Raw genomic sequence first — 25,912 nt, 5'->3', positions numbered from 1 at the left:
TATTGAATGCCGCGGGGATGAGTATGGTTTCAAGTGTTTAATTAACCTGAGGAGATGTTATTTCATGTGTGAGGTGAAAACACCCTGAAGCAAATGTTCCCAAACTACAGCTCCCAGTATCTTGAACTGAACAGTTAGTTTAGTGTGTATTTCACAAGTATGATGATGATGAATGACTGTAAATTACATAAACTGAGACCTTGGAGGTAGGGAAGACTATGGCTCACCTCCAATAGTCGACTATTTGACGATTCGATTCAGAGAGGTCTGATTCGACTATGAACCTTGTAGTCGAATCGTTGGAAAATGTTGTTATGTAACCAAGACCATACCATTCTGACTATATGGGGTGCCCACGGCTGCTGAGCATAAATTGTTACATAGGATGTCTTTTTTCGTTATAAAAAGCCTATTTTGATACAAAATCTGCCTACTTTCTGTTAATAAAGAGTTCAAAATGATGTGTGCGTTTAAACAGGACGTCACAGTACTCAGAAATCACTGCAGAACGCTCACTAAGTGGCAAAAAGACGAGAGACATAGCCGCCAAAATTTAAAATCAAGGAAAGTAACGAGGCAATTTTCTCTACCTACCATGTTTTTTGAGTGTTTTAGCTCTTTTGTTTGAAACGGGAAAAAGTCGCATATAAGATCTTGCTGCTATCTAAGAAAGAAAGAAAAAAAAAGGTTTGACAATCAGTCGACTACGGCAAAATCTGACAAATCAGATTTGACTATGAAAATCTTAATTCGAAAACAGCCCTAGTGAAGACATGAATGTAGCTAAATTGTTACTGAACCTATTCAATCCAAGTTAGGGCTGTTTAGTGGAGCTTAGCTGGGATGAACCAACTGGCAACCACAGCAGCTTTTAATAGCTTGAGGAGCTGTCAATCAAGGCAAACAGCAAAGCCAAAAATACAACCCCACATGCAACACATTTTCAACAGACACCTTAGGAGAATTAACATCATGAAGTTTGTTTTGGACCCAGCATCAAGCGAATCTTACATTGATTAGACTCCCAATCATTGGCTTTAAAGGCCTGGTCATAACTCCACTTGTGAGATTGTGAGAGTGCAAATTCTAACCTCTCCAGTTCACAACAGTGTGCATAACAGAGGAAACCGTTGAAAGTTTTTATCTGTGTTTCACCATCCAGCTTTTTTTAAACGGCTCCTGTCAGAGTACCAACTGTTCCACCAAGGAGAATTGGTTTGCAGACATTTATCTTGAACTAACTGTGTGAATTGTCTGTGTTGAGACCGAGCTATGCAAACAAGTTTACTCACTGCAAGCTTGTTAGCTGTCAGAACTTAATTTGTCATCTTATTAACTTCCAATTGAACAACATGGTGCACAGTGTTGAACAAAATCATGGGGGAACAATATAGGTTCAAAAAAAAGGGAATGACAAGCACTAATGAGTTGATGATGGCTTGTCAGTGACACAAAATCACCCACCAGCCCATCACCAAGTCTCTAGAACCAAATTGTGAGCAGATTTGTGTGGAGTAATTTTGCAGAACCACTGACTGATGTGAGCAGTGCTGGTTACTGTTTGACTCAGACATGTCAGGCCACATTCAGACCAGGTCCTCCTGTTGGGGCTTTGGCTGATTTACTGAGCTTTGCCTCTTCATCCTGCAGTTTTTTCTCCTCACAGTCTGTCTCCCATTTCATCATTTCCTCTGTTTCACTGTAATCGGTGAAAGCCTTGCTATCTTAATGCCTTTTAGCAAACATACTGCATCTAATTGGATGGAACAGGGCAATGTAATCCAGAGGATTACTGACACAAACAATACTGATGTTTGTCTTCATAATTCTATGTACTCCACTTTTCTTTTTTCCACTCCCATAGATCATAAGCAAAGCATAAGCACAAAGTGTCTTGATTGTTATCATTATGAGTAGACCTGTTTACATCTTGGACTTGGGATGGTTGGGAAGTTGTTAGAAGGTGGTAGAGTATTATTTGAAATGGTTCTGCCTCTCTGTTTGTGATGTGACTCTGCACCGATCTGAGTGATTATGAAGTCAGGTTTGTTTCCTGGGCTCAGCGCAGCATATGAAGTCTGCTACAGGTCAGGAATATATATGTATGTATTTATGATAGTCGCACCACTTTGATTCAGACCGATATATCTCGACAACTGTGTGATTGGATCACCATGATCGTTGCTCCCAGATGACACTGTATATCCACATAACTTTGGCGAGCCCCTGAAGTTTTAATCCAGCACCATCATCTGGTTTAAATCTGAATGCTAACATGCTAAAGTAACATGGTAATATAGTAAACATGTTACTACTGGCTGTTTAGCATTGTCACTTTGGGCATATCAGCGCATGCTGATGTTGCCGTGTAGCTCAGAGCACCACTATGCGTTTGTAAGAAAACAATGTTTGTTTTATAATTTTCAAGAATGTAAGGCTTAAAGGTCCAGTGTGTAAAACGAGGGGAAAACAGTGACATCTAGCATTCTGATTCTATTATTTATCGATTAAATAATTCTATTGTTTATGAAAGTGAAACTCGCGAAATGTGGTCTCTGGTTGGCTGGATTTTGCATACAAACATGGCGGCGCAAGACGGCGACACCCATAAGAAGAATTATAAGGCTATGAAAACTAAACAGATTTTATTTTATAGTGATTGTACACTTATATAAATATATTCATTCAGATTTTTACCAATAAACCTTGACAAATACTACACACTGGACCTTTAAACATAAAACTTTAAACTATAAAGTTTAAAAATAGATAAAACTGTATTATCAATAATGGTGCTGGTATGATATATTGAGCCTAACTAGTTTGATTGCACATTAAATGCTGTGTCTCAAGGCGGAAAACGAACCCTGATACTGTCGTGTTATGTGGAACGGCTCCATTATTGGAGACGGAGCTGATGGACCTGAGTTAATCTGATGGGATGTTTGTCTTGATACGAGATTCATTTCCTCATAGTGTCAGATGACATTTGTTGACTGCAAAACAGTGCCTGGGATTTGTCAGTGTGTCGACGGTGTCAGTGGGCTCACCTGATAGATTCATCTGTTAATTACATTGTTAAGTCTGTTTGAACTCTGCCAAGGTTGTAGGATGAATACCAATCATCATTCCAAATAGAGACCTGAGATCTTTCAGGTATGTAATGTTTATTCTACCATGGTTCTTAATTTGCCAGTGGTGACCCAGAAAACACCTGCTGCATGCCAATCCACAGTTTGTTGTGTCTTCCAATGGCGGCACCTGCTGTGCTATCAAGCTACATCTGTTAAACCAGCGTAACATACAATTAAGTCCCTTAATAGCTCATCATGTGGAGGATAATTATAACACACAGTGGAATACTAATTATATCAATGATCCTCTCTCATAATGTCCTACTAAAACCAATGTCATTTAGCTGCTACTTATGGACGTGCCGAATGGCCTTTTTTCTGCACAGCCGTCAAGAAGACGGAGAAGGCAGCGTTGCCTGAAGAGCATGTGGAACATAATTATGTTATTTTCTGAAAACTGCTGCGCTGCTTCATGGGAACTGATGTGCACTTATGAGTTGGTCTGCTGTGCCGACCTTTTTCCATTTGCACTAGATTAGTAAAAAATGAATGAAATGAGGTCGTGGCAGAACCTAATGATAATAGAAATGAATACTAGCAGTGTGTTTATCAATTACCTCTGTTGTGAGCTGAATGAGAATTTTTTTTTTACCTTTTTAAATCATCCCGTGTATCCTCTGAACAGATGTATTTCTACCTGTAGCTACACTGTAAAGCACCAGACTGGAGTTAAACTTAGTTATCACATGTCTGAATTGACTAGACCTATGTTATCTCTTGTCTATTATCTATTATCCATCAATTCTCCAACCTGATCATATATAGGTGACTTAAATACAGTTAGGCCTACATAACATTGACTAAGTGACATGGAACTCTGCGTCATTTAGTCATTTGTCCAGGTCATATCCCCTATGTGCATGAGTTACAATTGTGGTTACAGTACCTGTCAGACTCACTTTTTTCTAATCCGAAGCCACGTACACGTTTTACACCTTGGTTGTTTTCAACTAACCAGGTTTTTAATCATTATTAAATGACTGGATATTAAGTTAACAGAGATAAAAGGCAGGCCTTTACCGCTAGTCACAGTAGCCTATTGACTCTGAGGCTTACCAGCTGCTCTCCCTGCTGCTCAGTAACTGTGGGGAGGTGGAAGAGCACTTCCAATACAATGAGTCTCCCCTTTTAATTACATATTACATCATAACATGTATAAGGAGGTTGAGAAAAAGCTAAATGTAAGACACAGTCTAACGTTTGCGTTTGGTGATTTTTGTAAGTGGATGACACAGTTTTAAAATGAGGATTTGACTGTTTGACTGGTCCATCCCCACACTACCAGTCTGTTTTTCCCCCACCTTTTAAGAAACAAGCAGTGACTCGACACCAACATATATAACTTTATAAGGTGACTTGGAAAACACAATAGCCAGACAGTTATCTTCAAAATATAGTCTACTCTTTTAGCTCTGTTTTTGGTCTCCTGTAACTTCTGAAAAAGTTTTGCTGAGTATTAATAGAGCTGAGAGGCTGCCGCAATGAACCTGGATACCTGAAAATGATTTAGCGTTTTCCTTGTCCTGAGGTCTATGTTTTTTGGGAGTTGTGTTGAGTCCATAGACTTTATATAAAAGAGGTTGAGCCTCATTAGAATCAGGGGCAGTGATACCATGATGTTCTTCGGTCAGTGGTGAAACTCTGATGGTGACAGTTTTTTACCCTTTAACTGATGCCTTCGTAAATGGCAAGGATTCGATGCTGTTCCTAAAGATTTGGTTTAATCAACTTTAAAAATTTAAAAATATGCATAATAGCCGGTGGCTGATTAAAGAGAGGAGAATTCAAATTTGAATTGACTTTGAAATTAACAATCACTGCGAGATGAGTAGACTCAAGTGTGTGACCCTTGTCTCTGAATTTCATTCCAATTATCTCGACATGTTCTACACTGCGGCTGTAAAACATCCAGTAAGGTTCCGTCTCAAAAAAATGTGACTAATATTTGCCTCTGCAATATGACAAACAATATAACTCTAGAAGGGAAACCAGTTCGCTACTTTTCACTCTTCCTGAACTTGCATAGCTCCCTCTCAAATCACAATACTTGATCCTCACTTCACTGGTGATTTCCCATTATCAGTGATCATTGGCTGTGCGATGTGGGCCTACTGGGTGATCTGATGAGTCTGAGTATGAGTCAGCATCCTGAGCTAAACCTCAACAGCAAGAGAGCATCCAAGCTGCTAACTGTTCAATTCACTCAGCTCCAACACAAAATATTCCTTTTTACACCAGAGCAGACATTTAAGTGCCGTCCACAGTTTCATACTGTGTGCAAGTTTCAAACTTAAAAATTCTCAACTGATCTCCTAGATCACAGCCTCTGTGCTGCGCTGTATGCTGTGATGTACGGCTTCCTCATCAATTATGAGCCAGGGGTTTCCTGAACATGAATAAGTAGGCTCATAAAGATGAGTCACAAACTGAACTCTCTGTGAGATTATGATCGGTATAACTGAAAACATGACAGGTTAGAGCACTTCTGAAAGAGCTTCACTTTTACTTTACTGTGTGATCTATATGAAATCTCTACATACGGTGTGACTGGGTGGAAGCAATTTATAATTCAATCTCTGTACTAATCCTGAAGGTGGAGAAAAGCTATGTAACACACTTAAAATACAACACAGAGCCACATTAACGATTATAATGACGACTTACATTACTGATCAAATAATCTATGGTCATAAAATTGGGGGAGGGGAAAAAAAAAACAATTTCAACTTTACTGAGTACAAGGTTGGGTGTATCGTTTGGTCTAAATGACAGTCCAAAACCCACAGGTATTCAGTTTACATCATGGATGACAAAGGGAAGCAGAACGTGTTGTTTAGCAACGGGAACCTAATCATTTGTGGCATTGTTTACACTATTGTGTCTTGGAAATTGCTGAAATTGTTATTACCAGTTATTTTCTTGTCAACAAGAGAAGTTAGGCTAATTAACGCTGATCCTTAACCACAGAGTGGTGCAGCTGGGATTATTTGTTAGTTTTAATGCAACAAAATGAGGATTTTTACATTTTTATTGACTCAAAGGGGCCTGATCACGTCAAGTCAATCATTCTGGAACAATAACATATTGATTAATATAAGTCTGCAGCTCTGTAAGGATGTATTTAAGTACAGCAGTGCTTTGCATTACATGCTAATGTCATAATGCTTTTATGCCTTCCAAACTATTTCAGTTATTGAGATAACATACTAACATAATACTCATTAACACAAAGCATATATCTTTAACTAGCTATTTAGTGTTTTTTAGTCTGGTGATACACTACTAGGGGAGAAGTGAGAGTATCACCAAAATAATTTGAGTTCATCGTGAAGTGAACATAAAGGTACAGTAATGCCATTGCAGTCCATCCAATAGCTGTGGAGACATTTCACACAGAACGTCCTGGAGGTGAAAGTCTGGGGATCACCAGAGTCATTCAAATTTCATCCGAGAGTTATTGAGATATTTCAGACCTCAGACAGAATAGGGCCATCCCTGGAGCCACTCTGCCGCCGTGGCTGGAAACATCTGTTGAATTTAAAATCGACAACGGAGCGGCACTATCATCCTCTGCAATACGTTTGAGAGGGGGGACTGTTAACTCCAAACAGAGCGCCCAGTAAACATCTGGTGCAGAGCTGCCCTTCAGATCCAATTACATTTGTACCATTTGGCCACAGGGCAGACACACTGTCACACCCGTCTCGTGTAATCGTGTTACATTTTTGCATGTACCAAAAGGCGATATTACTGTAAGCAAAAGGTGGAACGACTTTGCTTGGGAATATGAGGAATGGTGACAAAAGTTAACTGAGACTTTGATCTCTTCTTTCTCCAAATACGATAAACTCCTGACCTTTGTTGGCTGGAGCCAGAAACTGTACAGATACTTCCTGCTTATCAGTATCCCAATGATAACACACTTCCTCAAATCTTTTATTTTGTTTGATATGCAGTGCAACCAAGAGTGAGAGCAAATGGACAAGTAACATTGACTCCTGTTCCACTTTGGACCCACATTACTATTAGAGAAAACTCAGGATTTGTTTCCAAGTCCAACACACATACACAGACACACAGTATTGTGGAGGCACTCTAAGATAACAGGAAGGAAGGGCGGGCTTCTCTTCCTGTGTTGCTGTTTGTTAATGTAACTTTTATCTTTTGGGAGGCATCTCGTCCAGCTCTATCTCCTCCCTCAATGGGAATTTATGGGACCTGCCCAGGAAGACATGCACGAGATTTGTGCAGCATTGTGTAGTGCATCGGCTTGTGGGCTGGTAGATAATTGCCATGGTGACCACTCGTTGTTATGGATTGCTTTAAAAGATTTTTTTGCGTTGCGTGTGTTTGCTCGGTCCCATAGGGTGGTGGTGGTACAGACAGATAGGAACCAGGCTCTATTCAACTCCCCTCCCTCAGTCTCTCTGCGTCCAACTAGCACCACAGTGTCTGTGTGTGTGATGAATAATGCTTTACCATTACCCTGTTGAAGTTTGGATCATATATCCTTTAAGATCCCTTTTCCTCTTTGATCTTAAAAGTCACACCATGGGTGAGATAAAAGTAAAGAAGTTTCACATTTTTTTAAGGCAAAAACTCGTTAAGTTTGAGTCTACATGCTGCTAATGAGATGGAAGAAGTACAGTACTTCAACTTTGAAGTAACTAAAGCACCGTTACAAATGCTGTGTGGCAGCTGTTCTTCAGGTTATCGATTAGTCGTATTAAGTATTTAGTAATTAGTATTAATCAGACAAACATTTGCATGATGTATGATTTTGATTCCAGCTTTGCAAACACGGGAATTTTCTGTTTTCATTGTGAGTATTCTCCTGAGTCACTGCGGCGCCCCAGTTGGTTGGTTTTCAGAAAGAATCAGTACCACAGAGTGAAAATACTTCAATCAAATTTTGTCAACATTACAGTACAATAAGTATGCTGTTTTATGTTATTACATTTTTATCACTAATGCTGTGAAATACTATGAAAGCAGCATTTTCATCCTAGTAAACATGAAACTTGAACTGTGATAATTATGTGTTCCTGCAAAGTGAGAGATTTGTTCAGTCTGTTTCGATCATTTTTATTCTTCTGACCAAAATCAACCGTTTTCAAGAAAGTTTTTGAAACAAGTGACGAGATAAACTTGAAAGAAGACAGAACAAAGGATCTCGGCTTCAGAGACGATGTTTGAGTGAAAATTATTTAATTCCTTTGCACCTCTGCAACACCATAGATTTTATCGCAACACTGCTATTGTGTACCACAGAATTTCCCATGTCTTCTACACAGCTCCTCCGCCTTGAACAGCAGCTCTGCAGCTCTGCCCCCACTACACAGTTCACGGTGTCTTACCTATATTTATCATGTCCCAGTTTTTGTTTATGCTGCTGACAGTTCGACATCTTTAAAGGGACATTGTGTAACTTGTTATCTATTCACGAAAATTGATTATATCCTTCAAAAGTCTGTTTTTCATTAATCAGTAATCCCCCCATCAACAAACTGAAGTGTTCCGGTAAGCTCTGAATTTGCCGTTCATATTCATATATACGTACATGGAGCGGGTAAGCTCGGTGCTGGCTGTCATGTCGTGTCGCCATGTTTTTACGTTCAGTGGCAGCGTGACGGTAGGAAACCACGGAAACTCAGCTGTTACTAACTACTGATTTAGCGTTTCCCTTGTCCTGAGGTCTATGTTTTTTGGGAGTTGTGTTGAGCCCATAGACTTTATATAAAAGAGGTTGAGCCTCATTAGAATCAGGGGCAGTGATACCATGATGTTCTTCGGTCAGTGGTGAAACTCTGATGGTGACAGTTATTTATCCTTTCAACTGATGCCTTTGTAAATGGCAAGGATTCAATGCTGTTCCTAAAGATTTGGTTTAATCAACTTTAAAAATATGCATAATAGCCGGTGGCTGATTAAAGAGAGGAGAATTCAAATTTGAATTGACTTTGAAATTAACAATCACTGCGAGACGAGTAGACTCAAGTGTGTGACCCTTGTCTCTGAATTTCATTCCAATTATCTCGACATGTTCTACACTGCGGCTGTAAAACATCCAGTAAGGTTCCGTCTCAAAAAAATGTGACTAATATTTGCCTCTGCAATAAAATGCTGCTTTCATAGCATTTCACTGGAGACACCGGAGCTGTCGGCTCAGGTCGAGGTGGCGTCTGTGAAAAGTCACCGTGGTAACGCAGTGAGGAGGAATGGAGTGTTACATTGATGCTGCATTCATGTGCAGTTGGGCAGACGGCCGTCGGTAACAAACCAGATGTCATTTTAGTCACAGAAGTGGAGAGAAAGCCGGTAAAACGTGGGTCAGGTAAACAATACGACATCGCCATGACAACATATTGTCACGTGTATTGTTTTGCCTCGTGCTGACGGACCACTTGTTTACAAAGAGGCTTGTTTATGCCGTTACGTGCAGCAACTGTCGTCCGTCTGCCGTCTGCCCAATTTCACGTGAATGCAGAAGGAAAAATGCGATTGAGTTGCTTGCAATAAACAATCGCAACGCTAGATGGGAATAATTCCTACACAATGTACCTTTAAAGATGTAAAGCGTATGGTGTGGTGGCATTTCAGGTGCATTCATGTACACATTCATCATCAGTGAAAAAAACAGAGGTGTGGGTTCATAATGGAAATGTTTTGGACGTTACAAGAAATAAAACTAATCAGAGTACCATCTCCTATTCCTTTTAAAAACCAGGTGTAATTCAAGGGTCTTTGCCAATTCCAGTAGTGCCCATATTGTTGAAATAACAAATGCGCCCCTGAGTGTGTTTATTTTATACTGTAATGAGGTGACTTAACTTAAGTAACTTTGCTGAATGCATAATAAGAAGTTGTTGGTTGTACATTCAGGTTGGACACAGGTTTGTCAGGTGACTCATCTTGTTTTGTGGGGTTGCCACACCTGTGTTTCAGCTGAGTAAAGCTGCTAATTCACATTTTACAAGTGTTTGTAATTGTAATTATAACGTCCCATGCATTAGGTGCTGACGTTATTTTGTGTATCCCCTGTGTAAATGAATGTGTCCACTAAGTTACCAGTTAATTGCATGTAATTAGTTTATGTCCCTAAAAAGGGAATTTCGTTTGTTTGCGGTTTTCATGTTAATGTGTTCTGTTCTCGATGTTCAGCTTGAAAGACAAAATGTCCTGGGTGGGATTGTGTTTGTTATTGTCTGTGTGTGTCTGAGTCACCTTTTCTTTTTAGATTTCTCTTACAGATTTTCATGTGATTGAAGGCTTCTGTCACCCAGAACATAACACCCATTTAGATACACTCAACATTGTGTAACTACAACTACAATACATGATAGCAATAATGCATGAAAAATCTTTTTTTTTTAACAAATAAAAAGTAATAAACATGTTTCAGGTTCTCCTACAGGAGTTGATTCAGTTGTGGTGTAACTGTGTTTTTGACATGATATATGAGCCCATCATCATCATCATCTTTCTGCAAACACCTAAACACACATCTACTGTACAGTATGTTCACCGGCTCCATATTGCAACTCCAGCTTATTGCATAAACAGTGTGATCATTTGAATTTCATAAACATGTTATTGAACACTGTTTACACAGATCGGATCAGACGGGCCGAGGACTGAAAACAAAGACTAATAAATATTCTATGCAGATATGGAAGGAAAAAAAAGGCCACATAAAATATGCATTAAAAGAGAGTAGAAACAAAACAGAGCAGTAGAAACATTCATAAACATAATAACACAAATGTATGAAAGTGCCTTTCTCAAATTGAGCCATCGCTCTCTCTCATTTACCTCTGGCTGTTTACACGTCTCCGCCTCGCTCTCTCACGTCGTCAGATACATCACAGCCCATAACTCACATCCATTTCATCTTAAGTAATGCATCAGTGGCTGCCCCTGCTCACGAGGAAGCAATTCAGCACCAATGCATATATTTTTGCTGCACAGGCCGACTAAGACCCAGTCAAGCATCAGGCTGCTCAATGGACGTGAATGTGTGTGTATGTGTGTGTGTGTGTGTGTGTGTGTGTTGTTCATCTCGCACAGGTTTGTGGGAGCTATTTTAAAACCCATGCAGCCCAGAGAGAGCAGAGCTTTCCGACCCCTGCCTCTGACAGACGCCATTGGACAACTCTCACCTTTTCCACACCAAAACAACAGGGAAAACAAAATGTGTTGAGTTCACGACAAATTTTCTCCTGTCGAGGACAAGCCACAAACACATGAGGGAGGGGGCCCAGACGTGCACACGGTCATTTCTATTTTTGAATACTCGTTTTATTGTTTTTTCAATTTTATGAGTACAAACATTAGAACAGAACAAAACAAGACAGATAACAGAACAGTAAAAAAAAGAAGGAAAAAAAAGAAAAATCCACCCCAAACCAACAGTGAGCGCTGCGCTATACGTATACATAAAATAAATAAGTAAATAAAAAGACAGGAGACAGGTAAACATACATGAAATAAATGAAAGAGCAGACGGTCCTCATCTTCCAGGGACAGATGATGAGTTAAAGCTTCTGTAAGAAGGAGTGCAATGGTTCCCAGATCCTCCAAAACTTGTCCGATTTGTGATTAAGGTCATGAGTCAACTTCTCGAGAGGAATGAGAGCAGAAATCTGTGATATCTAGGCTACCTGTCGACTGTAGGGACCTGGGGAGTTGACCACCGCAGCAAGATATATTTTTTAGTCTGGAACAAAAGAATTATCAACAGAGATTTGGTGTCTGTGTCCAAAAAAATGTCTGGAGCATCATGGTTAAGTAAACAGAAAGAAGGTCAGCAAGAGCTCCTCCTGGATTACAAAGTGAACCCCCTTCCAGAAAGTCTGGATGTGGTCACATGACCAAAACCAATGGATAAATGTACCTTTGTGTGTATTACATTTATAACAAAGGTTGGAAGTATCAGGAAACATTGTCTGGAGGCGAACAGGAGTGTAATAAGTTCTGTGAAAAAACGTAAAGTTCTGTTCATGTATAGAGGTTGAGGTCACACGGTCATTTCTGATCTCAGACCTGCTTTCAGGTGTAACTGTGCCCACACTGCAGCGCTGCTTTGTGTAATGTAACACCAGCACATCAGTATTTGATAGCAGGGTGTTCCAGCAGGGGAAGTGAGCAGACAGGGTGGTGTTTATCTCCTGCTGGTGTTAACACCGACACTGTCACTCATCCTGATTTTAGTTTTTTTTTTTGTTGTTTTCACGCCACTGCATTGTTTATCATGAAACCGCCGTCCTCTGGATTGTTTTCAGTCATCCTAAAATATAGTTTTGTTCGAGCTGAATGCAAGAGAAATTGGTTTTCTGTTATCTGATCAGCAGTTTGTCAGAGCTGGAGGAAAATTAAATTCTCACTTTATTCACAGTCATGTCTTCCAGCAGGACTAGAGTTTATTTGTTTTTCAGTTTTTCCATAGTGTGATGTCAGATTGGTTTAAGTTCTACCTAACTCCTGCTGTAAAAAGTCCAACTACTTGTTGAGTTTTTCATTTCTTTTTTTTCATCTCTGTGTCTGATTATTCACTATTTTGTGTTGTTTAAATGTCCTGCTGACTAAAGCTTTCTGCCTACAGTAGTATAAAACAACACACGATCTCCAGGAAGAGTAAAGCTCACACTTAAATCAGTGCCTTTCACTTTATTTCTTTGTGTTGTCTCTTTTGGAAAACAGCACTTTTCAAACCTTTTAAAGGTCCCCTATTGATTGAAGTGAGTTGGATGTTTTTATCTATTATAAAGCAGCTCAAGGTTCTATATTAATACTGTGAAAATCTGGAGGCACTCAGTCCACAGAGAAATGCACACAGCCCATATTCAAAAACTGAGCCTCAAAACAAGGAGTGAAGACTTGTGTAACTTCCTCTGCTGCAGCAAGGCCACCCACAAAACCGTCGATCAGTCAGGAAAGAGGCTTAGGGCGAGCTCAGCTTATCTTTGGGACAGTAGTCAATACCGTGAGAATGATTATTATCTGGCTACAAATGCTCATTAAAGTCAAAGAATTGCTTTCCCGATTAGCTCGACAGGTGCAGTGCAGTGCTGGCACAGAAGTCAACTGCAGGTTTTATTTTATACACCCTGTAAACACACACACCAATCAGTGGAAACATTGGAAATGCAGGCAGGATGCATCTGGAGCTATGATTGATCTGTTTTTGTGACGTGCACACTGATGACATGTTTTTATTCATTCATTTATTTTATTTTTTTACATGTGCTTGTCTGCTAAGACGTCAGTAGCATGTAGTAGAGTGTAAAGTGTATGGTTGTGTGTGTGGTGCTGGTTCATGTACAACATCTATAATAAATCATTCTGCCTTGATGCTTCATGTATTTTCACCTTGTTCAATATAAACATGTTAAAAGCTGCAAATATTCAGTTTCTACAAGTGGTTCTGAATCACTTTGTTTACTTAAACAGGTGTACCATGTTCAACCAGGAGGCTTTGTTGAAGCTTTTATATCAAATGTTTGTGTAAATGTATACCCACCAGCTACAGTGTTGCTCTGATCTTTGCTTATAGGGCTAAGAACAAAAGGTGAAGGCCTGCTTTGAGAAATCAATTACTCATTGGTGTAGTAATTAATTTGGATTAATTGGTTAAATCTGTTGGTGTTAGTTGCAGCATTTGTGTGTAGTGGAAACTTATAAGATAAGATAAGATCTTACTTTGATTCTGAATGCATTTGTATCTGGATTTTATTTTTCTTACAGTACCTTGTAAATGATATTTTAAAAAATGACAGAAATGATGCCAGCACAGCTCCGTCAGGCTTTGTCATCACGCCAAACTCCCGAGCACCTCTTCAGAACTAATCTAATTATTTTGCAGCCACATGTTTTTAGCCTTGACTGGCACAGACATGCTTTGGCAGTCAAAACTCAGTTTATTTTCTCTCCTCCATGGCCTCAAGAATTAGAGCAGACACATAGTGCATGTGTCAACATTCATTTATTGCTTAATTTGTTATGTAGTGGGGGAGTTTGTTTAGTTATGGTGCTGCCTAATTGTATCGCTGTGACATACAAATTTTATGTAGAAGATATTATGATGTGACTGAAGCGTTTTCTCTCGAGCTGACATTTTAATAGATCCGACTGAAAACACATCTTGAGGTTTCCCATCGTTCTTCACTTATGAGAACAAATATGTTCATATTACCATGACCACTCACTGGGAGTTTAAAAAAGTGACTCCAGCAGAGACAGCTTCCTTATTTTTTGGGGAAAAGCCAGTGCATATACATCCTATAACATAGTTTAATTCAAATGCAGTTTTCAAGCCAATTTAATTTCAATTCTAATCTCCTCAGGCAGCTAAACGTGACATTTAGAGAGTCCTCATAAGGTGCTGGAATCCAGTAGGAGATGTCGGTAACTAATTACAGCTGTGATGATAGTGCCGCGGCTCCTCTGACACATGTTGTTTACAACCCAGGTTGTACACTCGCTCACATCCGACACAGCACTCTAAATACACAGAGACGGCGTGTGACATTTATTGGCTACGGTCACACTGAGCTCGCACCGTATAACCTTGAGTCCAGGTCTCTGGGCACTCACTGCCATTATTCACTTTTCCCCTCCTTTAACTCTTACAGCCACTGCTCGAGGTTTAAAAAAAAAAAGAGAAAAACTAATATGTTTTCTTGAACATGTATCATTCAGTGTTATTACTCTGTCTCAAACTGCCCTGAGGACAGAGTAGAACTTAAATACAAGGTAAAACAGTGAAAAGTAAAGGTGGAAAACCTAAACCTACCTAACCTCAATATTTCATTTTGGATCATTTGGTCGTTTACTCAGACTGTCATTTTTTTTGCTTACAGTATACTGCCATTATTACAGAAAGCGCAGTTCTATCATGTTATTCTCCCTGTGTATCTGATTTATATCTTCTGAAGCCATATCAACACCCTTTATTTTACACACTGTACCGCACTTAAAGGGATAGTTCAACATTTTGGCAAATTGGCCCATTGCCATAATCCCTATAGTCATAGCAGTAGGTTTGTTACCTTTAATTGTCGGTGCAAGCTATTTTTAGAATGGCGGAGCAGAGCCATGAGCTGCTCAGAGCTACGCTACGGAGGCTAATGGGATTTCTTGGTTTCCCTCATCAAACTCATCAAATACACAATCCAACAACTCCAAAACACTCTGTTCTCTCAAGTTGTGACCAGCGGTTTTACATGAATTTACCTCTAAAACAACTCTGTCTCGTAACGTTCCGTTATTATCTCATAGCGTGGTGAATGTGTAGGTCACAACTTGTCCACCAGAGCGTTTTGTAGTTGTTGGATTGTGTATTTGATGAGTTTGATGAGGGAAACCAAGAAATCCCATTAGCTCTGAGCAGCTTGCAGCTCTGCTCCGCCATTCTAAGAATAGCTTGCACCGACAAATAAAGGTAATGAACCTACTGCTATGAAAGCGATTATGGCAATGGGCCAATTTGCCAAAATGTTGAACTATCCCTTTAAGCACATATTTATCCAGCTGCATGGAGGTGCAGGTGTGTGTAGCTCATAGAACCGACTGTGCATAGTCCATGTTTTTTTTTTTACTCTTTCTGTTGGTCTAACAGACAGATGTGATTATTATCATCCCACATCGCTCTCATCTCCCTTTCAGCTCTCATCATCATACCCCGATTCATCTTCTCAGTGTTTGTTGTTTGAATGTCTCTGTAAAATAAAAGCAGGTGGCAGCATTGCCAAAAACAGGGGGGATAATGATGACGTGGGGGAGAGAGAGGAGAGTCCTGTGTGCCGCTGCCACTAACTGCTCAGGCCAGCAGGTTTAGCGGTGTTAGCAGCCAGGCAGCTGTCCAATGTGCACACTGTGATAGCTGATATATTCCGAATTAGGGTCCGGGTGGAGGGTTTATCTGTTTTCGGTCCATGAGACAGACAAACAGTGTAATCCCAAGCATCATTACATCATCCTCCATCACTAACCCCCCCCACCACCCTTCCCCCTCCTCACCCCTCAACCATCCATATTTCCAAGGTCGGTTGAGTAACATCCGGTCGGGGGCTGATAATTTGAGAGATTGGAGTTGTGGCAGGGACGGCGCGTCACGATGATGCAGGATGATTAATGGATCGCAGATTGATCGGTGATGTCACCGGGTAACAAAAGGTTAAGTTGAGGTGCACCTGTAGGCTGTGTGAGCAATTAAGAGGAATTGGTCGGTGCAGAATCTCATCATGCTCATCACCCCCCATGCATCTATTGTTTTGTTTGGATCAGCCGGAACGTCTCATTCTCTCTGAAATATTGATTATAACTGAACGGGAGGAACAGGAATACGCTGAAGCATGCAGTGGAATGATACCTCTAAATCTGCTTTAATTTGTGAAATGGAAATGCTGTTGTTCAGCTGAGGAAAGCTTAGTACTGTATTTAAACAGACACAGTGCCCATATGTATGTGAGACATTAATTCATGCTCCTCCATCTCTCTCTCTCTCTCTCCACTAGTGCGTTACCTGCTGAGGAACAATGTGAGTCCAGACCTCTGCAATGAAGACGGCCTCACCGCCCTTCATCAGGTAAGATTGCGTGGCTTCTGTTCCTCTGTGGAGCACTGATTGACAAGTTGGCGTCTCATCTTAAACCGTACATCGTTAAAGGAGAATTCCGGTCATTTTTGACCCCTAAATCGTTTTCCTGATGGTCACCCAGTGTTGAGGGGAGCAAAAAACGTGACTAAAATTGATGCAGGCAAACCAGAGTTACACCATGGCTGAACGGCGCTAGGGATAGAGACAACGCTAACCTATGGGGGCAATTCTTTCAACCACAACAAACACTCAAAAAACAATCGAAATAAACGGTCGGAGATATTTTGGACATTACCACTGCACTGCTCGACCGTTTATTTTTGTAAAGAAATCATCACAACAAGGAAAAAGTGTTTGTTTTTGTGGCGGGGAGAGCAGGCGCTCTGCGATCGAATAGTAATGTCTTTCCAGGATGTTTCAGAGTTCGGCTGTCTGAGGTGAGTGACTACATGCAAAAACACAAAGTTTATACTGTTTATACTGTACACTATATAAGTTCAGTGGTGTCTTATAAGGATTCCAACACTGGGTGACCATCAGGACAACGATTCAGGGGTCAGAAATGACCGGAATTCTCCTTTAATTTTAATGTCAGATGTTAAAAGTACAGCAAGCCGTCTTCTAATGACACCAGCAGCAGGTCCTCCACTAATTGCAGGGTTTGCTTCTGTTGAGCAGCACACATACAAATGGAGTGTGTGAATGGGCGAATGAGGCAAACGGAAAATTTGTATAAATGCTTGAGGACTAAAAGCAGCTGTAATTAATATTTTATATCATAGCGTGTGGGTCTGCTGAACATATGGAGCATGTAGCAGCTGAAGAGGCAGACATGTCTCCCACCAGCAGGTCACAAAGGAGCATCAGACACTCGACTCACATTCACCAGGTGGTCAAATGGATGATGTTTTTGCTGAGTTCATCATACAGTAAAATGGTTATAATAAAAAAGGTGATAATATAATGTCAGTTGTGTTTTCTCAACTGAGATAATTCCACTGCCCCTAAGTGGCTGTAAAAATTATTCATTTTTTCCAATTTGAATTAATTAAAATGATGGAACTGGACAAGGATGAAATTAAGCCACGGTGCTTGTTCAGCACTAAGATGTGAAATATATTCAAAGACACAGCAAGTGTTATGGGAAATATGGAAGAGAAAAACTGGTGATATATTGTGGGGATCATGAGACCGTACTAGACGGTGACGTCTTGGGATACGTTCTGGTCCTGTAACTTGTGGTTTCAGGGATTTTTTTATATACTTATATAGAGAAATGAATTAATACTATCTATCACTTGTGAGTCACACAGTGGCGGTAGTATACACTGACTTCCTCCCGGCCAGAGGACATAAAAGTATTTTCAGTTTTTGTCAGGAAACCTTGTTATTGTCAAGAAAAGAAATGTACTTGTACTTAAATTCAGTTGCTGAAGCCAATTTCAATTCAATTATAATCTCCTGAAGGAGTTAAACATGACATTTAGAAGTTAACGGACAAAAGATATAATAATAATAGAATTGTTTTTTTTTTCTCCATCTCCTCAGTTGTTCTCAAAATGACTAACATAAAAGCTTCCGATGTGAACAGGAAAATCCATTTTGAAAATTAATTTTTACTCGGCTAAATATTGAGGTGTGGGCTTTCTGAAGGGACAATAGAAAAATGCAGTCACCATATTATATAAAATCCTGAAGACTGTCATGTAAGTGCTGCTTTATTAATTGCTGTGTTTATTCCACATCCTTGTTTTGCCTCTGGTTCTTCGCTGAACATTAAAACTAATGTCTTTTTTAATAAGCTTTTATTAGTCAAGTCTAACTTTACCATCAGCATCTCTGTGTCCTAAAATATAATTAAATCACGTGCTGGTGTAATTAGTTTGCAGGCGGATGAATTAAAGGCCTGGTGCAGAACAGGGTGTTGAGGTTTCCTGACACTGAGAAAATGATTTGAGTCGTGAGGAAATGAGTTCAGTATTGGGGAAATTAGTCTGTTTTGATGTGAGAGCTTGATAGAGGAGATCAGGCCTACTTTCACTTGTTAATTACAGCCATTACTGCCATAATAATCAAAGCATCCACCTCATCCAAACTGACGCTCCAAATCATTTTCCTCTGTAAATAATGGATTATTACACGTCGCACTTCCTTTACAAATCAAATAAACTTTGATTGAAGAAGTTTTTTTATTCTCCTTGACTTTAAAACATTTTTCAGACGAGACCAGAGATCTACCACGAAGCAGGATCTGGAACTTGGTTCTCAGTCTTACAACAGTTAACTTCTTTCAATTAAATCACCATGGTAACCTCTCTTAAACTCCTAACCTGCTTCTATTCGGCACAAGTTAACTTCAGAGGATCAACAGCATAAATACTGACCAATCAGAACCTACAGTCTTTACAAGAACAAAAGAGCTAAACCAAGCATCTTATCTCAAACACGATCCACATGCTGTTAAATGTTTCCATGATTAGAAATGAACATTTCAGTCAGACTGACTCATCAGATGTGAACTACTTCCTCCTTTCCTCTCTGCAGCAGAAACAATCTGATATTAACTTTGTCGTCATGTTCACAACAGTTTTTTCATTATCAGATCAAGGAGTGAAAATACTCATTTAGAAACTAATTTACATAGTTTGTCCTTAATAATTAGAAATTATCTCAAGTGCTCTTTGATTCAAGTTGTGATCATACAGTATACTGTAGTTAAATTTCAACTTGCAGAATATTCTAATGACATTGCTTATGATTTACAGCTCTGTCTGGTTCACATGAACATGCTCATTGCAGGATAAATAGCTGGTTACTTGAAGTAGAGCTGCAACAATTAATCGATTAATCAAACAATAATCCATTACTAAATTAATCATCAACTATTTTGATAATCAAATAATCTGTTAGAGAAGTTTTTTTAAGAAAAAAAGTCAAAATTCTCTGATTTCAGCGTCTGGTTTCTTTGTTCCAATAAATTGATTATCTCTTTGGTTTGTGGACAAAACAAGACGTTTGAGGACGTCATCTTGTGGTTTGGAAAACACTGACATTTTTCAACATTTTTTTAACATTTTATTGACCAAACAACTAATCGTTTAAATAATCGACAGATTAATCGATACTGAAAATAGTTAGTTAGTTGCAGGCAGCCCTAACTTGAAGATGCTGTTGTGCAGGTTGACCTGTGGACGACCTCTAAACAGTAGCTACAACAAACAAGCCTGGTCTCATTGTTGGTTGTTGTTTACCCAGTAGGAGTTCTGAGGTGGAGTCACATTTTAAAATGAAACTGATCCGGCCGAGCTTTCATCTTTCAAAAGGATGTGATAATTCATTACATCAGTGTTATATTTGTTCCTCTTCCTTCCTGCCCATCTCTCCTCTCATTTGTCTCTCTCTTATAGCTGTACTGTACATCTCACACTTTATGTCCCGTCTCTCTCTCAGTGCCTCTTTTCGCTCTCCCTCCAATAACATGGCCGTATCTCTTTCCCTCTCGGCTGCTCGGAGCCTAATATTGGACGGCTCCTGCTGGGAGGCAGGGAAAGAGAAAATTGAAGTCCATCAGTCACCGCCGGTGCGGCTGGTGTTTTAAAAGCTATGGGCTGTTTGGCTGCCCAGAGATCAGATTGACCTTTCGGCTTTGAATGTGAGTGCGCCTGATAATCTGCTATTTGGACGGGTCGGCCTGAGCAGTGTCTTCGAGATGAGACCTTTTCACTTGTGCTGCAATTTGACAAACACCAACATATACACACACACAGAGGCAGACAGGAGGGATACAATAGAGATGCACACAAAGGGAATACATAAATGTACAGACAAACACGGCGCTGCTGGAAGGAGGTTGATGAACGATGGGAAGACAGACAGAAAATGAGTGAAGAGATGCGTCTCTAACTCTTTCACACACAATTTATTATTATTTATTATTCATTTATTTATTCATTTCGGACATGTTAGTTGAATCAGACTTCATCATCATCTCAGTTTAAGTAATACAGCAACATGGCCGAAAGGGAAAGCGGGAGAAGCAGAAGCTTATCTGGTCCCGCCCCCGTTACCCTCAGAAGACATTCTCTTCATCAAAATGTTCCTGTTTTGACATGAAGTCCAACATAACATGATACAACAGCATAGTAGTACAGAGCTGCAGTCCAGTTCCAGACAGTCAAAACAGATGATCGCAATCACACACACTGTAGTGTTGGTCTTAGTGAGGACATTCATTGCCATAACGCTCTCCCTAGGCTGTAATGCTAATTCTAATCTGAACCTTAAAACCAAGTCTTCAACATCAAACAGCCCTTTGAAGTGGTGAAGACCAGGCCTGAATGTCCACACAGCCACAGAAAGACATGCACACACACACACACACACACACACACACACACACACGCCGTGTGACAGACAGTGGGGGAGATAAATGAAGGAATGCGGTGGCCATGTTTCTCTAAATGAGATGTCATACCTATCTAGGGTTGGCTTCACCTCACTGAGACGGGACATTCATCAATAAATGACGTGCAGGACACACACACACACACACACACACACACACACACACACACAGAGAGAGAGAGAGAGAGAGAGCACCTTCAAAGTTATAGTTCTGATAGAGGTGTATAATTTTCTATAGGTTGGTGGTGAGATCATATTGAGATGATGATGGGATGGATGAATGGGCCCCGTTTATTCACCAAACTTTGCACGTCTATAATAAATGCATAAAACACAACCTCCTCTCCAGTGCTGTAATGTAATAAAACGCAGGGCGGGCTGGAAGAAGCCGTTTCATCTGACTCCATGTTGGCATCATCAGCCTGTTGGTTTTGTGTTCACAAGCACAAATTTGAGCTCAGTCAGTCCATGGCATGAAAGATGAAATGATAACTTTCCAGATTTTAACATTCATGGCCTCAGTTTGCTTCAAATTAAGTATTAAGTGCTTCTTTTGGATCATCAGTCTCCAGAAAATGAAAACTTTCCAAGTCGGCCCACTTCCTCTTCACATCATTACTTCTCCTGTCACCTTTTGTGTTTATAGCTGAGTGCAACGTGATTAAACTGAAACCTTGTAATATTTACTCTTTGGTGTGTTGGCACCTGAGCAGAAGCCTGTTAGCTTTCTCGCTGAGAGCCGGGTGAGAGGATCAATACCACTCTCATGTCTGTCTAGTAAATATGAATCTTCAGTCAGCAGTCGGCTGCAGCTACTTAACAGTCGTCTTTGATTCGTATTAAAAAAACAAACAAATTAATCTCATCTCTCCACCGGGGTCGTATGGATTTTTCCTCACATTAAACGCAGCAATGTTTTCTTTTTGAAGCTCACCATCTGTCTTCCCAAAACCCAGACCAACCCCTGGGTGAGCACCACTCAGACAGTTACCACAACACTTTAGAATAATGTCCAACACAAAGGAAGTGTCCCTTGTTTTCTTTGTCTCAGGTCTTTCTCTCTTCAAAATCGTTCAACATTGTGGGCAGCCGTTAGTTTTTTTTTAATTCAATATTTTTTGTTCTCGAATGACGTTTTCTTGAAAAGACAGCAGAATTGAATGTCAGTCAACGACAAAGCACAAACATTCACAGAGTAAAATACAACCCTGCCTGTTGCAATTAAAACTGTACTCGCAGTGAGCTACAAAAGACTGAGACCACTTTGGGAAAGTGGTTTATATGTTTTTTTTTATGTCTTTACTCAACAGTGGCAGGTTGGGTAGACTGGAAATGCAGGGAGCGATATGCAGTGAAGGGTCCAAGTAGCGGGGAGTTGAACTGGGGACTTGTTGCTCAGGGTTCTTCTTACATCCATGTGGTGCACGCCCAAACCACACGGCTACTGGGCCGTCTCTAATTTGATAAGAGGGATGCAACTGAAGATTTTGTTCAGCTTTTGAGGTTTTGTAGGTTCTCAGGGATATTTTTGGTCTTAACATCCTCTGAGGTGGAAACAGATGATCTCCTTACAAGACGGGGGGTGGGGGGGGGGGGGGTGGGGTGACACGTACCGGCCTCATGTTGTCCCATATTTGGTCTGGCTCTTGGTTTTGCTTTGGGACCCCGGTGTCGCTGAGCGGGCCCCGTGACCCAGAACATCAACAAACTGCTGGAGACATTTTTTAGGAGCATTTACTTCAGTGATCCAGTCACTCAAATATTTATGCAGAGATGACTGAGGTGAGTTTTTAAAGGGATAGTTCAACATTTTGGCAAATTGGCCCATTGCCATAATCCCTATAGTCATAGCAGTACTGTAGGTTCGTTACTTTTGATTGCCGGTGCAAGCTACTTTTAGAACGGCGGAGCAGAGCCGTGAGCTGCTCAGAGCTACACTACAGAGGCTCATGGGATTTCTTGGTTTCCCTCATCAAACTCATCAAATACACAATCGAAATGTCACGAGACAGAGTTGTTTTTGAGGTAAATGCAGCAAGTGCTTGCCAAAAAACTGACCTCGATGGAAACGCGCATCAGTAGTTTTCCATGAATTTACCTCTAAAACAACTCTGTCTTGGAACGTTCCGTTATCTGTCATTATCGTGGTGAATGTGCAGGTCACAACTTGTCCACCAGAGCGTTTTGGAGTTGTCTGATCGTGTATTTGATGAGTTTGTGAGAGAAACCAAGAAATCCCATGAGCCTCTGTAGCGTAGCTCTGAGCAGCTCGCGGCTCAGCTCCGCCGTTCTAAAAGTAGCAATTAAAGTTAACAAGCCTACTGCTATGACTATAGGGATTATGGCAATGGGCCAATTTGCCAAAATGTTGAACTATCCCTTTAACTCCTGCTGTGATGATCATCTGCGGGATTTGATTGTGTCGAGCTCCAGACCTTCATCACTCCTCTTTCATCACTTCAGCCTTCGAGGACTCAGACCTGCCAACTTCTGAGTACGATGTCGCTGTGGCATAAGCTCCCCAAATTCAGCAATAACCAGAGGAATTATCAGTCTATTAACTCTGTGCACCTGCACAGCTTCTTATTAATATGCTTTCAATTATTTTCCAGAGATACGGTTTAGTGTTGGTGCCCCGTCAATATGTGAGGGGAGAGTGACAGGAGGGGAGGATGAAGAGAGGAGATGATGTGCAACAGTGGTTTAAATTAGGCAGGAGCCCAGAAACCATGAATAGAGGGTACATGCCGTTCTCCACTGATGTCCCAGCTGCTTGTCACGGCCTGGATTCAATTCATTTAGCCTTTTTAGGTCTAATTCTCAACAGCTGAACTTGGCACCTCAGGTTTCCACACTCAGACCCCTTCACTCTTCATGATTTGCATTAGTCCCTTCAGCTCTCATAAAAATTTAAAGCCTCTTTTAACCTTTAACCCCCCTGCAGTCTCGGCTGCATGTACTCTCAGCCACCTGGCTCCTGGTTTTGCTCACTTGTAACACCTCAGTGCTTCGCTTTCATTGCCAGCCCTGTCACCGGCGGACCTCCTCCTGGCACTGGCCCCTCGTCAGATTTCGGCCATTCGCTCAAAGTCTCAGCCTTATTTCCTTGTCATTTTGCTCCCCAACCCGAGCCACCGTCCCGTCGGCCCACTGACGGATCCCGGCAAGACTGTCGCCGTTGTTTTCCAGCCTCACAGACATAATCTGGGCCTTTGTCCCGCACCACACTCCCGTCCTTGTGTGAATAGTTTTTCATGAAAGCCACATTATTTCATGCTTGCTTTATTGTCCTGTTGCCAGGACAAGAGGGAATTGAGGTGGTAAACAACAGATCTAGAGGGGGGAAGGCTAGGAGTTTAGCTCGGTGGCTCGCTCGTGGGTGCAAATATGTGTTTTCCCTCAGAGGGACGACTAAGAGATTAGCCGAGCAGTCAGCAAGCAGGTGGGCTGTGTATGAATATGTGGGTGCATTCAGAAGGAGGTTAGGGAGATTAGCCTATAGTCGTGTAGGTTGCAGTGTCTTGGGTCTTTTTGAAGACATCTGTCATGCCACTGCTGCAGGCTGGAGCTTTAGATGTCAGCTAATCCATCAGTGTATCGGATGCCTTTGACAAGCTTGTGTGTCTCTTCAGAGTCTTACACTTGTCAGCTCTGTGACGCCGCTCTTTTTTCATCCCCTGAATTATATCTTCAACTTTTCCGGTTAACCTGACTCAGAAAAAACTTTGTGCTCTGTGAATTAGCACCTTAGATGAGCGACTTTACAGCTGAGTATCTCCATACACACACACACACACACACACCGACATGCATGGTAAAATTAGGAAATGCATGACTCATTCTCTTCTGTCGCTTGCTGTGCATCAGTTTTTTCTTCGCAGCAAGCGTTATGACATAGCTGATCCCGGAAGTACTTGGCACGACTAAATCAGTCTCTGGAGACTGTGACTTCTGCTTTTGGGTCACACATATACTTTGTTTGTTACTCGTCTCACACCGTTTCATATTAGACCAACTTCATATCTCTAAAAAATACGATGAGCACACGGTTCTCTCACACCAAGCCCGGTGCAGATTTCTTCAGAGCAAAATTAGGATCAGAAAAAAAAACAGAGACCTCTAAATGTACCTCCTGCTGTGCTCCTTGGCTGAGACCAAGATCTCCAAAGTAGAGCTTTCATGTACTCCTTATTCCTTTCATGCTGCCTGCCTGCTTTTAGTATCAGTCGAACTCTTTCTTCTCATTTTCATATTGCAGAAACTTTTCTCCAATCTTCAGCTTCCCTGGCTTTTAAAAAAAGATCAATTATAGGAGGCTTAACTTATAAATGAGCAGAGTGTGACCAGAGGTTGATGAATCACCCGTGTAATCGAAACCTGAAAATTAGACCTAATTACCATTTAGTTTAATCTTCATGTTGGCAGTTTTCTGTTTTAGTGTAGTGGCTATTTTGTCCCTAACAGGACTTTCATTTGTAGTTGAGGTGAGACTCTCTACCTTCTGTTTAATCAAGGGAAATAAAATTTAGATGAATCGGTAATGGAAATAATCTGCAGACTTCGCCGTGTGAAGGGTTAGAGAGGATTCATGAGACTCAGGAAGTGGCCCACAGATCTGAGATCAGATGGTCAGACCACACCGTTGAGTGAGTTGGTGTTTTTTGTTGCATATGAGATAGAAGATTCCACTGGAAGAGCAAGAATATGTTATTTAATATTAGTTTTATTCTATCTTCACCTCACTTAAAGGCACATGAAGGGTTAAACGTGACTATTT

The 25,912-nt window shown here is 40.7% G+C and overlaps 1 protein-coding gene across 2 annotated transcripts in view; it reads left to right on the top strand.

Annotated features, from left to right (window-relative positions):
- The window catches only part of ppp1r16b (protein phosphatase 1, regulatory subunit 16B), a 100,136-nt gene that overhangs the window by 47,240 nt on the left and 26,984 nt on the right, over window positions 1-25,912 (top strand). For both annotated transcript variants that reach the window (XM_085777655.1, XM_085777656.1), the window contains exon 3: window positions 16,649-16,719. In XM_085777655.1, coding sequence (XP_085633781.1) covers window positions 16,649-16,719 — 71 coding nt within the window. The remainder of the gene's footprint in view (window positions 1-16,648; window positions 16,720-25,912) is intronic.

This window comes from Trachurus japonicus, chromosome 5 (assembly GCF_045865225.1).
Source record: "Trachurus japonicus isolate A0001 chromosome 5, Traja_1.0".
Lineage (NCBI taxonomy): Eukaryota > Metazoa > Chordata > Actinopteri > Carangiformes > Carangidae > Trachurus > Trachurus japonicus.
The sequence above is the reverse complement of the archived record's forward strand: the minus strand, read 5'-3'. Positions and strand labels throughout refer to the sequence as shown.